Genomic DNA, 16,359 nt, shown 5'->3' with positions numbered 1-16,359 from the left:
GACAGGGTGGCTTTGTTTGTCTGAAGGAAGGCGAGGGGGACGGGAAGCCCACGTCACTGAGCCCAAGACAAAAGACCACAAGGAGAATGGTGTCCACGAGGCGAAACAACATAGAGACTACTAAAGCAGGAGAGATGCAGGCTAGATAATGGGAAGGACTGCTGGACTTGGGGGATTCTGAGTCAGCAGTCAGTTGCTCTTGGAAGCTGCATAAACACTGTCCCTGGAGAACTTTCAGGGTAAGACAAATAAGCCCAGAGCTAAATTTAATGCTCTAATTTCAGATACACCAATAGTCTATACTTCTGCCTCTTTTTTGGGGGGGGGGGGGGCGGGGGAGGTGTTTTACATTCTACTTTAACAGGCATTGTTATGTCTTTTACTGAAAGTTGCTTCAAGCTATTTCTTGGATGTAGATATGGGAGTATAAATAACCAATAAAAAAAGGAGGCATTTCTTTCTTTTGAGGCAGTCTCACTAGGGACAGAGGAGAACTGGTGAAGATTCTAGGGTTTTTGGTGAGCCTGGCTGCCCCACCTGAGGGCTGTGTTCCCTATGGGTTTCTCATCACTCCATCATGGGGGGTTAAGGGGTGACACTGGGGAAACTGACTGGCCCTGGTTGGTTCCCAGAAGCTGATTAGCAAGACAGTGGGTTATTTAAAGCTTTCTGTCTACTCTTCTTTCTGACTGGCCTTTCAGACTATAGGGGGAGAAGAAACAATGCCAAGTCGTGAAGCTTCTAGTCAACTGTTTTCTTGGAGAAAAGTAAAGCAGATGTAGGATGATAACATGTTCTGAAGATTTCCCCAGACTAGCTAACAGGTCTGGGCGATCTACCTCCTTGCTACTCAAAGTGTGGTCCATGGACCAGCATCTCTGGCATCACTTTACCTTAATGGATTCTGGAGACACACTGGAGTTCAAATCCCGGACTCCTCACTAATATGCTGAGAGACTTTGATCAACTTACTAACCCTCCCTGTCTCTCAGTTCCTGGTTTGTACAATGCAAACACTAATCGTACCTACATTGTAGGGACTGCAAGGATTCAGTTACTTGATGGGCATACTGCACTTACAACAGTCCCAGGCACAGAGCACGTGCTTAGTAAATGGTCACCACCAAGAGCACCATTCCCTCCTTGAAGGCTCCCTGCACTCACCATCACCACAGCGATCCCGATGCCCACCGCGCCAATGATGTGGAACTTGTTGGTGAAGACCTCCTGGATGGCATCGGGGCAGGACTAGGGAGGCAAAGCAAGAGTTGGTCACACACCATCCCAGCTCCAAGTGCACTCTCCCTCCCACAGTACCCTCTTCACACAGGGAGCACTGGTGGTCCCAGGGAATGGGTGGGGACAGGAGGCAGGGAGAAGACATGTCCTGGCTGCTGGATGGAAAGGGAAACCAAGAGAGATATGAGAGGTGGGTCCCTAAAACTTGAGCAAGAAACCAGGGAAGGAAGAGGGTTAAGCCTCTGCTTTAGGGTTTATTTCTGATCTGGTCGTAGGGTCACTTATTTCAGAGCCTGGACTTAGATCTAGCTATATAATCATGAGCCATTTACAAAGACAAAGCAGTGTTAGGCCATCGCAGGAGCCAGGTCTCAGGAACAAAACTGTCCTCAACAGCTTGAGGGTTGGGGGACAAGAAGGTGGGGTAGCAGTAGGAAATCCTAGGTGTCAAAGCCCACTTGGAGCTAGAACGCTTTGCTCTTTCCCTGGTCTGGCCTTTGTTTTGCTGCCCGGGTTAGGGGAGAAATGAGATGGCTGCCCTGGGGGTCACAGGAGGAAGAGGTCTCTATGAAGTACCTGGACACCTCTTCTCCTAGAAGGAGATGGCTGATTTCCACCCTCATAGGATTTGCCCAGAGCAACTGGGCAGGAGTCTTATTCTTAAGTTTACCTGTATTGTGATGGTTGCGATTAGCTCCTTTTTGGGGCAAATGTCTACAATAAATTGTTCCGCACCGCCGTACAAACCACAGCAGTTCAACTGCAGAAAGAGAGGCAGGGATAAGGATGAGAAGAACAAATAAAAAGATGATTAAGAAATGGTCTGGCACAGCAGGTACCCTGTGTGCAGGTGTGTTCTGAAGAAAGGTCAGAAGAATGGTTGGAATCTTTGCAGACAAGACGACATACCGCATAGTGGATGGCTTTCAGCGTCTCCCGCTGGGGCTCTTCCTTTGCTTTCAGCTTTTCGTAGGTGTCCTTGTAAAATTTCTGGACTTCCTTAATCACCTACAATGAACCAGAGACAGCTTTTTCATATACTTCTTAATGAACAGATGCCATCTGCTCCATCTTGTTCATTCTCTTCAAGTGCTATCAACAATGTCTGGGCTCAGAGAAGATTTCAGTCACTGAGAAGACTGAAGCCACTAGTTCTTCCTCAGTGCCTCTGTGGCACCTCCCATCTCCTCTCACACCCTCCAGGAACTTGCTTCAGCAGGTTTCCTTTTTCTCTTGTACCTTTGGTTGGTCCCTCCAGTTCCACTTGGTTCCTTCCCTTCTACCTTCTACCTAACAACAAGATTGAATCTCTTCAATCTAAAGAAATTGCTCCTGACCTGGCTATTTCCTTAGCCTTCCTTTTTTTTTTTTTTTAATAATATTTATTGTGTTTCCGGTGAAAGTTTACACAGCAAATTAGGTTCCCATGTAACAATTTCTACAGAAATTATTCAGCGACATTGGTCACAATGTGTTAACATTCTCATTAATTCCCTTTTGGATGTTTCGCTTCCAGTAATCTGGTTTCCCTGTCCTATTACCCCTTCATCTTTGCTTTAGAATAACTGTTGACCATTTGGTCTCATACAGATAAATTTTTAAAGGTGCACTGTACTCACTGGTAGTATTCTTTATTTTATGAGCCAATCTGTTATTTAGCTAGAAGGTGACCTCAGGGAGTAGTTTTGGTTCAGGGTTTATGGAGTATCTCATGGCAATATTCTTGGGGACTCCTCTAGTCTCTACCAGTCCAATAAGTCTGGACTTTTAAAGAATGAATTCCATTCCACATTTTTCTCCATTCTATCAGGATCCATCTCTTGTGGCCCTGATCAGAACAGTTGTTAGTGGTAGCCGGGTGCAATCTAGTTCTCCTGGTTTCAAGGTTGATGAGGCTGTGGTTTGTGTAGACTGTTAGTCCTGTAGACTAGTTTCTTCACTGAGTCTTTCATTTCCTTCTCTCTCTTTTGCTCTGAGAAGCTGTGTGATGTTTGGCAAATTACAAAACCTTTCTGGAGATCAGTTTCTGCATATATAGGTAGAGGGTATAACAATCTCTACCTCATCAATTATTGTGAGGATTAAATTAGATACTGCATGGTAAGTCTTTAGCATCTTACTCTACGCTTACTACAGAGTAAATTTGGAATAAAAGTGAACTATTAACTGCAATTATTACCCTCTTATACTTAGGTGCATTCCAGTTGAATGCACACCTGTTCCCATGACCTCCACATCCTATTAACTGACCAACATCCAGCAACTTTCATTTAGCATCTTTTGTAATTATCCCCTCCTGTTTCCATGGTAGCTGCAGCTTTTTTTTTTTTCCTAAATTTTATTTATTTTGTTGTTGTCGTTGAGAATATACACAGTTCAACAGTTTCTACACGTACAATTCAGTGACATTGATTACATTCTTCAAGTTGTACGACCATTCTCACCCTCCTTTTCTGAGTTGAGTTGTTCCTCCCTCAGTAACATAAACTCACTGCTCCCTAAAGTTTCTATCTAATCTTTTGAGTTCCTGTTGTCAGTTTGATCCCATATAGATAGTTCTTAAAAGAGCATAATGATCAAGGCAGACATTTTTACAAGTTAAGCTAAACCATTGCTCGGTTTTAAGATGACTTCAGGGGATATTTTTGGTTTAAGGTTTAAAGGTTATCTAAGGACAAGAGTTTTAGGGGTTCATCCACCCTCCATGGCTCCAGAAAGTCTAGAGCCCATGAGATAGCTGCAGCTTTTACTGCTTAGATTATTAAATCTTTTTTTTTTTTCTTTTAAAACAGGGTTCCCGCATCCAGCATCTTTCCTCCTTTCTTTCCCTTCCTGCTAAACACTGTAAAATGGCCCTTTCTAAAACAATGCTCTCACGGCTCACCTTGCCTCGAATCTCCTCAGCGGCTCCCCATGGGAGCCCAAACTCAGCTGTACTCAGATCCTTCCTTTGTCTTGAAGTTCCACCTCCTACCAGCTCTCCTCCTAAAATCCTATCTCTTATTCAACCTTTAGACCAACGCCCACTTCTCCATGAAGCCAGAAGAGATCTTCCTGTCCAGGCCTTTTCAAATTCCATGGTACTTTTGGATACAAATCACTTGTATGACACTTTTTAGATGCATGTCTTTCTACCACACTAGAAGAATGCACGTGCACACACACGCGCGCGCACACAAACACAGGCCCAACAAATATTTCCTGAACATCTACTATGTGCCAGGCACCATTCAGGGGACTAGATATGCAGTGGTTGGCATAATACCCACAGAGTGGTAATTGCTCACATTCCCTGCTCCCAGGAAGCTTGTGTTCCGATGGCACATGGGAATGTGGCAAACAAGAGGCATGTTCGAGGGTTGAAAGCTGACCAAAGTGACTAGCCTGACCACCCTTCCACCCTCATCATCCCCCCACACCAAATCATTGCAGACCCAAGAGACCTATGGGAAAAACCTACCTCATCTTTGTGGGAATATCCCCAGATGGCCGCAGCTATTTCAATGCCAAATATCACCAAAAGGAAGCAAAAGAACTAGAAGGCAAAGAGAAGATAAGAGTGAGGAAAAATCTCAGCCAAACAACTGGAAAGTCAGGATCCAGGATTTCAAAGGGGGCTGTTCAGCCAGATGGTATTTTGGAACAGGGAAGAATGGCAAATCTCTGGGGTACAAAGGAACAACCTAGAAGGGGCAAGGAAAGTTTACAGAACAGGAAGGGTTAAGCCAAGGCAAGGAAAGTGAAACTTATAAGAGGAAAGGGTACCCATTCAGGAGGAAAGAACTGGGTGCAGCCAACCCCCCAAACTGGTATTTATAAGGTGTTAGTTAAGAGTAATAAAATACCATTGTTCACTCACAAAAACCCTAAGGATTCGGGGGAAAGAAAGGAAGTGAACACACCCTGTGGAGTGTGGGGAAAAGTGGAACAAATTTTGAAATAAGAGAGAAGGCAAAGGTACCTGTGGATTCAGGGTAAAAAAGCATACGTGGTCCTCAAGAAAGGGAAAAACAAAGTCCTGGCATATAGTTGCCTAAGGGAAGCGATAAGAGAGGCTCCAGAAAGGCAGAGGAGTAATGCATTGCCACAGGGGAGGGGAACCAGGGTGGAGGACAAGATGGCTGCCTGGCTAAGGGACTGGGCAGAGCCTAGAGTGGAGAACACTGGGGATACTGAGGATAGCCCATGTCCTTTACATACCCTCTTCACTCTATCCTGTCCCCTTCCACTCTCTCCCATCTATTCTATGTATCTGGGCCCGCTGAGATTGCGTTGGGGGAGGTGGGAGTCAGAGTGGCTGTCCAGATATCAAAAGAGATACTCACCAATCCCAGCATGCACTGGGATTCTTGGATGGCTCCACAGCAGCCCAAGAAACCCACCAGCATCATGAGGGCCCCGGCTCCAATCAGAATATAAACTCCTGAGGGAGAGGGCAGAGGAAAAGGAAACACACATGGAGACATTAGTTTGGGGACCCAGACATTTCCTGCAATTGCTCTTTCCCTCTACGTGACTCTGTGCCTCCTCCCATTCTTGTTGCTGGGGTCTCAGGGAAGTGTCCTTCCTTAAAAAAATGGCCTCCTTCACCTCTGCTTTTAGTCCCCTTCCCACCAGTCTCTCCTTGGGGCCCCTGCCCCATCAAGCCTTTGCTCCTACCCCTCCCTCAGCTTTTCTGGAAGATCGCCATTACCACCCACTCTAGGACACAGAATATCCATGGAAACACCCAGATTCTATTCAGGACACAAACTGGTCCAGTCCAACAGCTGTTTCCAGCAAGATGAACCCAACTCATGCCAGTTACAATAGACCCTCCACACTTGGGCTCACTTCTTGGACTCTGCCAAGTTTTCCGCTGGCTTCTGCCTCACAGGAGAGGCTGCCAGGCAAGCTTTCCAGGAAGGGGCTGCACACTCAGACGTCAGGCTCTCGGGTGCGTGGGCTGGGTCTGCCTGGTTCCCAGAAGGGATGCCTCCCCACCCCACTACGTGCAGCAATGCCCAAGGGCACTAACTGCTATGTGATCTTAGGTAAGACGCCTTATTGGTAAAATTAAAGAGGTCGGTTGCTAGAAAATTTCGGAAGATGCCTTACAGCATACCAAGTAAATCTTACAGTTGCAGTTCAGCTCCTCTACCCTGGTGGCATAGTGTTTAAGTGCTACGGCTGCTAACCAAAGGGTTCGCAGTTCGAATTCACCAGGCACTCCTTGGAAACTCTACAGGGCAGTTCTACTCTTACCTATAGGGTTGCCATGAGTCGGAATCAACTCAATGGCAGTGGGTTCGGTTTTCTTCCTTTCTTTTTTTTTTTAGGTTAAGGGTGAAAAGGATCCTTCTTGCTAAAGGGAAGGTGAATGACACCATTACTAAGTCCTCAAACTTAATGACTGATTGGCGAGGAGGCAGTGAGAAGGGCAGTGACTTCCATACCCCTACCTTTGGCCCAACACCATGCAAGGACCTGGGACAGGGGACCATGGCCAGCAGCCCTGGTCCTGTTCATTCCACCGTCCCTCCAAGGGAAGCCCAGAGGGGCCCACCTTGAGGGACCAATCCTTTGCCCCCATATCCTCCTCCCCAGCAAGTTCTGTGGGAAAATTGGCAGAGAAGTCCCAGGGCCTCCCTGTCTTGTAGTATGTTTTATCCAGCTTTGGTAGAGGCAACTGTCATGTTGAGAACACCAGCTCTGAAGGTTTGAAGGCCAGCTCTGTGACTCTGGGCAACAGTTTTCTCTTTGCAAAATGGGGATGGTAATAATGCCTAACTCACTCGAGGGGCATTGTGAGGATTAAATGATATGATCCCCAAGTGCTAGCTATTGTTAATCTTGGCTAGTCCCTGGGTGGCACAAAGGCTAAATGCTCAACTACTAGCCGAAAGGTTTGAGGTTTGAGCCCACCCGGAGGTACCTCGGGAGACAGGCCTGGTGGTCTGCTTCCGAAAGGTCACAGCCTGAAAAACCCCATGGAGCACGGTTCTACTCTGCACACATGGAGTTGCCATAAGTCAGGATTCACTTGACAGCACCTAACAATAATTGTTAACCTTAGTAATACAAAGGAGAGGTGACAATTACTAACAGCCACAGGGATGAATGTTTATATACTGGCTGTTCCCTCCCTACTGTCCTCAAACCACAGAGGCTTCCCTGAAGTAGGGACTGAAAATCAGAGCGTCCGTGATGTTGCCCCACAATGCAAAACAGGATACTGCAATGAGAACCTCTGCAGTGACACAGTGACCTCACTGTCTCCCATCTGTACCCTCGGTGTGGGGCCATGGCTCTGCCAGCTATCAGCCACGCAATCTGCTCGTAGCTGAGGGTCCTGGGCGACACAGAGCAGAACGCACACAAGGGAGCATTTGTGCCTTGTCCCTCTTCCCCCACATCTGTTGTGATGTCAGGTCACGTGGGCTTCCTGGCAAACCCCTGTGTGGTATGTGAATATGGGCACTGTTCCCATGCACGCCTGGCCTAGACTAGGCAAGGTGACAAATACAGTCCAATCCCATCCCCCTTTGCAGTCACAGCCTGCGGGGCCAGGCTGGGCTTGGGAAGGCAGTGCAGCCCCTTGCACCGTGCGTGAGGAAGAAGGGGTGGCTGTCCTCACGTCTTGGCTCTAACATGGGGACACTAGTGAGTGGAGGCAGGCAAAGGGGCCCAGTCTACCCGCAACTCATCAGGGCAAGACAATGCAGGATGAGGCCACTCCTCTGAGCCCTGTAGCAGGGCTGAATACACAGGAAGCACTGGGAGATCAAAGGGATTTATAAGCACATGAAATACAGTTGAGTGGGAATTGAGCAGACGTGTTTTATCCAAACCCAGGTCCTGTTCATAAGTCTGGGTGGTCCTGGCAAAAGCCAGGGGAGCTGGGCCAGCAGCAATGGTGGGCTACTAAAGGAAAAGGCATTTTCCATGCAGAGAGAGAGAACATTCTCCTAATGGGTCTCTCAGCTAGTATTAAACACTTATTCTATGGCTCAGCAGAGTAAGATTTTAAGACAAAAGGTTTTGTTGCCTTTAACTATTGTGCAGACAGCTGCAGATCTGGAGGGCCCAGCGCCGCCCTCTCCGGCCGGTGCAAGACAAGCTCTCCCACAGCTGTTTATGGGGTTTTAGCAGCAGGCGTCCAGCTAAGGGTGGTTCACCTGAAAGCAGCCCCCCGGAAGTCATGGCGCTACTGCAGGGCTTGGGCTCTTTCTTAAAAGGGCTGTCCAGGGCCTCCTCTTGGAAAGGCCACTTGGGTTTTGCACCCCAACCTTGTTAGAAAGGCTGGTGGTGACAAATGATGAAGTGTTCCCTTTATAAACAAGTGAATGTTCACTTTCTGTCTGACTCATGGAAAAAGTTCTTCGTCATGGAGCCTTCTTGCGGATTACTGTATTAATTTGCTTAAGGGCTGTTTCTTCTGCTTTTTTCAGACTGACAATATAGGCCTGGTTAAAAACAACACAGACCGTGGTGTAGCAGTAGCATCTGCCAGGGTGTCCTTTACACAGACGTGGAATATTCGCCCTCACCTATCAAGCAGGGCTCTTGGTTCAGGGAGGGAGTAGATGCATTAGTCTCCTGTCACGCCCCCTCCTCGCCCCAGCTGCAAACAGCACCACCCGTTTACATGGAGGAAAACAAAACCTAGCAAAGCCCCTGGGCTCCACTTGCTCAGAACAATTTATAAAAACTCAGCCAGGGATTCCAAAGAGGCCTAACTCCGACTCCCAAGGGCTCTCCCTTGGTTCTTCTCCCTCCCATGGATGGCTGTTGTCATGAATAAGCACTGCAGTGGATCGTCATCTGCCAAGCAGGGTAATTCTCAGCCTCAGAGAGGTGTGGGTGTGGAAGCTATGCCAGTGTCAGGATGGGGAAAATGAGGCACAGAGCAACCAAACAAACTCGCCCAGCACCAGCGTGCTGAGGGCAAGTACTCTGTATTCTAGAAGTCACCTGGCACTTGTCATCGAAGGCAGATTGGTTGGAGCCTCCAGATGCCTTTGTTCAGTGGCCATGGTCTTCTGGAAGGACACCAAGGAGTTAAGAAGGGCTGTTGGCCAGGCACCAAGAAAATGCAGTTCGCCAACATGTTTGCAGCCTGGGATTAAGGATCCTGCTGACCGGCTGAATCTCCCAGGGCCTGAATCGGAGAGAAGGCCCATATAAGGCTGTCATCTGTTCTGGACTTACTATAAACTGTTCTAAACATTGGAAAAGTTTCTGTTTTCATTTGCTTCTCTGCCTGGTTATACAATCTTTCCCTACTTTGCAAGTTGTGGACCTGCTGGAGAAAAGATGCCACTGGATTTTTCAGGTTTTCAGCTGCATGGCCAGGCCAGCCTGGAGGATGCCTGCAGACAGTTAATGCCCAGTGCGAGGGCAGTAACCCCATGATGTGGGGACAGTGCTGAGGTGTAGCTGGTTCATCTGGTCTCACAGCCCCAGGGGGAAGGGGACACAGAGGGAAGCCTCCTTGGCCCTTTGGCCACAGGCTACAAGGATTCCATTTCCTGAAACACTGGGTGAGGCGCAGGGCCCAGTCAGAACCAAACAGCTGCTCAGCTTGCTGATGTTCTAGTGTCGCCCTCTGTTTGTGGGCTCCCAGCCTCAAGGGACCCTATTCCTCTGGCAGAGCTAAGGAAGCTGCAGCCACTAACCCCTATCTAGGGATTGCTGTGTCTCTTTGGGATTGTGCCTTCAAGTCATCCTCCTGGTCACTTTAGCCAGGAACACTGGCCATCGGGGAACCTGCAATGACCTGGGGGACCCGAATTCCATGAGGTTCCCAGAGGCAGGCCCGGGCTCCTCCACCTGTATGCTCACTTACTCTCCTACCCTCTGTGAGCCTTTCCCACCTGTCCCCTGCTTGCTAGGGCCTCCGGGGCTGGGGGCTTCTCTCTGAAGACTGGTTTGGGTGAAGTCACAATGCCAAGAGAGTCTCTACCCACCCCAGCAAACGGGGAACGATCAGCTCGGTCAGTGGAGATATTTTCTTTTCCTACATAGGGAGTCCCCCTACAACCTAGCACAGATAATCTGAGAAGAGACTCGCACAGGCCTGGGTTCAAATCCTAGCCCTGTCTCTTGATGGGCATAAGCTCAGGCAAGTTATTTAATTTCTTGAGCCTTAGTTTCTTTCCCTATGAGACGGGCATCATTCCACCCACCTTGCAGAATTGCAAGGTCTAAACTCTACAACAGTGTGCGTAACACGAGCTTGACACACCAAGAAGGGGTTCAAGAATGTCAGTTGTGTCTTCCTAATTCCATTTTTTACCAATAAGATCCTTACCTCCCACAGCTAAAAATACAAAGAAGTAGCCAAAGAGTCCTAGATAAACAAAAAATAAAAACCTGGCTGTTAGGAACCATCAGAGTGTGTCGAGCCACACACCCCGCAGTGAACAATGGCCCCACAGAGCACCCCCTCTGGTAAACATGCAGAGAGGCTTGTGGGGTGCTTGTTTAGAAACTCTCTGGAAATGCACTCCATTTGCTTCCATATTGCTGCAGGCAGGTTTGCTCTCTTCCCAGAGGAAGTTCACAGCTTCCTCGTGATGTGGAGCGTGACATACGGACATGGGTTGTTAAAGGTCTCCCCTCAGGACCCTGTGCCCCATACTTCTTATGCTAAACAGCTCTCCCTGCCCCCACTGCTCCAGCTCTACAGGGCGGCATTCCAACCCTGCCACAGACACACTCACACAGAAAAAGCTCTGTTGCTAAAACAAGTCAGAGCACTGTGGAAACCTGCTCCTGAAAAACAGCGCATGTAGTTTTTTTTTTTTTTTTAAAACACACATTGTGCTTTTCTTACTGACAATAGGGAGGTTTACCCTGAAAAAAGCCCAGCTAGCAACAACAACAACAAAAGCAATAAAATCAGGAAAATGAACCACAAGACTCATGTGCTATGCAACCAAATGGCCTGTTGTTAAAGAGTCCCCCAGCCACGTTCAAGCCTGGCCTTAGGAAGGCATGAGATGGAAGATGGCACGGTTGGCCAGCCTTGTCTTCCTGCGGGTATGGGAGATAACCCTTTTCAGACTGGTTTTTCTGTCTTTTGTAAAAATAACTTCTTTAGTGGGTGGGAAGGAAATGACCAAACTTACACTTTGAGGCTGATGACATGCCAGCGTTACCCTAAAAATAGGGGGCTTCTTTTGTTTCTCGCAAATGAAATGTTTCCTACCCCCAGACAAGGCAGAAGGTAAAGCCACGAATACTGTTAGTTTACTCGGAAACTGGGAAATTGCGTTTGACAGGCATCAGAACTCCGAGTCCTCTTAGGGAGGCTACGTATGTGGGTATGATGGAAAAAAGATGTCAAGGTACCTGTGTGTAGAAAGAAACCTGCTAAGTCTAAGCGAGTTCAGAGGATCCCCCCCCAAAGCAAACCAAACCCAAAAAAACCCACTGCCATTGAGTCAGTTCTGGCTCATAGCGACCCTACAGGACAGAGCAGAACTGCCCCATAGGGTTTCCAGGGTTGTAAATCTTTACAGAAGCAGACAGCTACATCTTTCTCCCAAGGAGCAGCTGGTGGATTTGAACCACCAACCTTCCAGTTAGCAGTCAAGTGCTTTAACTACTTTAACTACCAGGGCTCCAAAACCAAACCAAATGGTGTCAAGTTGGTTCCAACTCATGGTGACCCTATGTGCTGCAGAGAAGAACTATGCTCTATAGAGTTTTCATAGCTGTGACCTTTTGGAAGCAAATCGGTAGGTCTTTCTTCTGAGGTGCCTCTGAGTGGGCTCAAACCCCCAACTGTTTGGTTCGTAGCCAAGTGCTTAACCATTTGTACCACTCAGAGGATTCCAGGTATGTTTAAACCGTAAGCCTTTCCCCTAAAGCAAAAGCAAGCAGTATAGAAAACAAAACTAAATACCCACGGCACCACTAGGATAGAAAGGGCTGGGTCTCTTCAAGTCTCTCCCATGGATGTGATTGTATTTTCCAGGAGGTGGGTCTTACTCTGGTCTCAGAGTTCCTTTCTGAACAGTGGGGAGAATAGTGACCTACCTTCTTCCTTGACATGGTGGACCCTTAGGACAAAGTCTTTTGAATTAGGGAAATGACAAAGCCTTAGAAGACATGTAATGAGGAGACAGGATCAATGACAAGAACACAGGTTCTTAAACTCAATCAAGGGTGGCAGCAACTTGGGCAGAGCCAACCTCATGTCAGAGAATGGTCAACACGCCAGACTTAGCCAGCCTGAAAAGAAACCACATCACTCAAATGCAAATTTATGGGCATAACTACACAAAGGCATGGCTTGAAAGGCATGGGACTGGCCAACATGGCAAGAGCAACAGTCTTTCTCAAGCCCAAGTCCCTGCATCGACACTGAATCTCCACAGTTGCAGGAAGCACCAAGTCTTCCTCCCTCACCTGTGTAGAAGCTGGAATTATTACTTTCTTGCTCGAAGATGCTCTTGGTCTGAGAATCGAATCGGAGCCATAGTCCAATGGCAAGGACTGCGATCCCAGCAAGCTGCAAGACATATAGGACGTTGGCATTAATTCTGGCTGCCAGGGATAACAGACCCTGAGTGCTGAACGTCCAATTGACAAAAGAACCTGGGATCACCTTCGGTCTGAACCCGTTACCAACCACATGGTGGTAGAAGCAGCCAATGGGGGGAAAAAATCACTCCATATGCTGAAAAAATCATCAAGTTGAGAATAAACAATTACCTACCACCAGTAGAATGGATACTTTAGGGACAAGAAAATAGAATACGGCAATGCAAATGAACCAATGATAGCTACATGTATCTTGCAATGCTAAAAAGCAAGCTCCACCAGAACATATATGATATGATTCCATATAGTTAATATGATTACTATACCATTTAGGGATACACATATTTGTGTACCTTTATAGGTACATAAAACCACAAAAAAACAAAACAAAACAAAATCTGTTGTTGTCAAGGTGATTCTGACTCATAGGGACCCTATAGGACAGAATGGAACTGCCCCATAGGATTTCTATGGAGTGGCTGGTGGATTCGAACTGCCCACCTTTTGGTTAGCAGCCGTAGCTCTTAACCATGGGCAAAAGGGGCTCCTTTATAGGTACATAACCCCCCCCCAAAAACCAAAACCCACTGCTGTCAAGTCAATTCCGACTCATAGAGACCCTCTAGGACAGAGTAGAACTACCTCATAAGGTATCCAAGGAGCGCCTGGTAGATTCAAACTGCTGACCTTTTGGTTAGCAGCCCTAGCTCTTAACCACTACACCACCAGGGTTTTATAGGTACATAGAAATGATAAATGAAAAACAAGAAAATGATGATCATGTCACGTGAATGGTGACCTCTGAGGGAGGAGGGACTGATGACCAGGGATGACTATGGGGGTAGGGAAGGTTCTAGGTGCTGGCAGTATTCTAGGTTTGACTTGGGTAGCGGTTACAATGGATATTCACTTCCCAATTATTCTTTAAACTCTTCATGTTTTATACACTACTCTGCGTATAAAATCACACAGTAAAAAAAGAAACCCTCACACAAAGGACACATACATGTGCCGACGGAGGCAGCTGAGAGCTGAGATGTACTTCTCAAACCACGCTGATGGGTAGATGACGTATCAGAGCCTCCCCTGGCTTGCCTGCATTTGGCCCCTTCCCTCTTTACACAATGCGGCTTTACAAGCTGACCAACCCAACCCCTGGGAACATGCTTCCTCGTGAGTGATCCTTATAAACATCAGACAAGAAACCTCTAAAAGTAATCTTCTGATCTTAAAATTTCATGAACATTTCATTTCATAGGTGGGAAAGCTGAGATACTGAACCAAAATAGGCAGACTTTTCTCAATAAGTAGCAGACCCAAGGTGACGGAATCCTGGCCTGACCCTCTTGAACTGGATGCTTGGGAAGGACAGCCTCCAGCCAGGGCCCCACCCCACCTCCCCCACCCCGTCCCCAGAGCCAGCTGAGCTCCTTTGGTGCTCGTACCAGGGCTTGCCAGGGGAGTGAGTCACAGGCCTGCAGTGTAGTGGCTGGCTGGACTCGTGAGTGGGTGGGCTCCAGGCCAACGCCCAGGCCCCAGGTTTCTGAGGCCTACCCCCCTCAACAGAGGCGCCCTTATGCCAGAGACCAGTTCTTCGGGCAGCTTGGTTCTTTGCCCGAGGAGCTGGCGACAGCCTGTGGCTCTGGACAGGCCTCTCTTTCTTTCCTTCTTTTCTCCTCTCCTTTTCCCCATGACTTGGCAGTGGGTCTGGATGTTTTGGGTGGAGAGGGGAGCGGGGGACAATGGAAAGGGCAACCCGAGGCTTGCTGTGGAATCAAAACCTTGCTTATACACCCAGGTGGTCTATGCTGGTTGGGTTGTATCACATAGGCGTGTTTCCACAAGTAAGGAAGCAATGAGGGTCTGGAATTCCTGGCTTCGAGGCCTAGTGCTTCAGTTTTCTCAACTATAAAACAAGGGCAAGATTTGGCCCTTCCTTGTCTTTTGTTGGAAGCCCTGGTGGCATAGTGTTCGGCTGCCACTAGGGTTGTTTGGCTGCTAACCAAAAGGTCGGCAGTTCAAATGCACCAGGCGCTCCTTGGAAGCTCTACGGGGCAGTTCTATCCTGTCCTACAGGGTTGCTATGAGTCAGAATCGACTCGATGGCAATGGGTTTTTTGGTTTTGTCTTTTGTTGTTGTTATTGTTAATTGCCCTCGAGTTGGTCTTAACAGCAATTCCATGTACAACAGGACTGGACCATTGTGATCCATAGTGTTCTCCTTGGCTGACTTTTAGAAAGTAGATTGCCAGGCATTTCCTCCTAGTCTGTCTTAGCCTGGAAGCTAAGTTCAGGCACTGGCCTGGAATTGAACGTGGGTCTCTGACATGGAAGGTGAGAATTCTACCACTAAGTCACCACTGCCCCCTACTCCTTGCCTTTTAAGTATGGTTAAAGAATAAAAATGATTGTATTAGAAGACGTACTTCTGAAGACGGCTTTGTGAGAGTTTAACTTCATCAGCACTAAGGTCAACCAGTGTTCCGCTCCCACCCTCTGTGGGCAGCTTCCTACACCTTTCAGTCCTCATGTTAGGTGAGGTAACACCAAACATCAGTAAGACCCACACAATGTGAAGTGCCCCATGACTGGACAATCGAGAAACGATAAACTCATGGATGCCAGGAATGTGAAGGCATAGGAACGTGGGAGTTAATATGAACCTAAGAGCTTTGGGTTCAGGCACATGGGTCAGGTTTTCCTTCTCATTAATTAAAAGGCATGCAGGTAAGTGAGGGTCCCCTGGCCAATCCAAAAATAGTCTAGCAGCACCTCAGGGAGAAGAAGCATGAGTCCCTCCCACCCTGTGCCCGGCCAGGTTTGCTTGTTTCTTGTTCAGACTGTACGTTCCCCTGCTCTCCTACAGGGGATGGTGGGGCCCAGCTGGGGACATTGCAGGCTAGAAAACATGTGTGGCTTTGGCCCACATACACTGGGTACTGGACAAGCACTGGACTAAGTGGGTCCTGACTCCACTGGTGTGCAGGGCCTGGCCAGGCCTAGCTCACCTGGGGTCCTAGAGAATTAAAAGAAAAGAGGTGATACTTTCCCTCCCCTGCAACACACAAAGGCCCAATGAGAACCCTGGGATTTGGAAGACTGAGGCTACCTGGCCCCCTTTTGGACATGAATAGTTGACCTGAAAACTCTGTAGGATGGTGTTTCCAACACATGTGGAGGTAGACTAGTAGTTTTAAGTTTGGTTAGAAATTAGCTACAAATTTTCTCTTGGTCTGGTCCTCCTTCTTGCCAGTGTCTTGGTGATGCTGCTGTTGAAAAGCATGTATGGCCAGAGAGGCCAGCTTTCTTTCCTCTCTGTTCTAGGCTTGTGCTTAGAAAAGACTCATCCTTGAGTCATTTCATTTCTCATGTTGGGTAAAGTTACTCACAGACCCTTTACTCTGCCAGTGAAACTCCTAAACAAGCCACTATTAAAAGAATAAAAACAAACCCATCCATAATAACTATGCTACAATTAATGATGTAAAGCTTCCCTCTGTACAGAAACTTCTTCTGGGAAGGAACTGGGTTGCTCTGGAAATAATTCCATGCAAACGGTTAATGCACTCAGCTGCCAACCGAAAAATT

General features: G+C 47.7%; 1 protein-coding gene across 1 annotated transcript in view; it reads right to left on the bottom strand.

Moving 5' to 3' along the window:
• Nucleotides 1-16,359, bottom strand: part of CD9 (CD9 molecule) — a 39,432-nt gene that overhangs the window by 482 nt on the left and 22,591 nt on the right. Inside the window, exons 2-7 of the mRNA XM_049882258.1 lie at nt 12,637-12,739; nt 5,565-5,662; nt 4,700-4,774; nt 2,149-2,247; nt 1,910-1,999; nt 1,165-1,248 (exon numbers count right to left, since the gene is read on the bottom strand). Coding sequence (XP_049738215.1) covers nt 1,165-1,248; nt 1,910-1,999; nt 2,149-2,247; nt 4,700-4,774; nt 5,565-5,662; nt 12,637-12,739 — 549 coding nt within the window. The remainder of the gene's footprint in view (nt 1-1,164; nt 1,249-1,909; nt 2,000-2,148; nt 2,248-4,699; nt 4,775-5,564; nt 5,663-12,636; nt 12,740-16,359) is intronic.

Source organism: Elephas maximus, chromosome 4 (assembly GCF_024166365.1).
Source record: "Elephas maximus indicus isolate mEleMax1 chromosome 4, mEleMax1 primary haplotype, whole genome shotgun sequence".
Taxonomy (NCBI): Eukaryota; Metazoa; Chordata; class Mammalia; order Proboscidea; family Elephantidae; genus Elephas; species Elephas maximus.
Note: the sequence above shows the minus strand (reverse complement) of the source record. Positions and strands in the feature narration are given on the sequence as shown.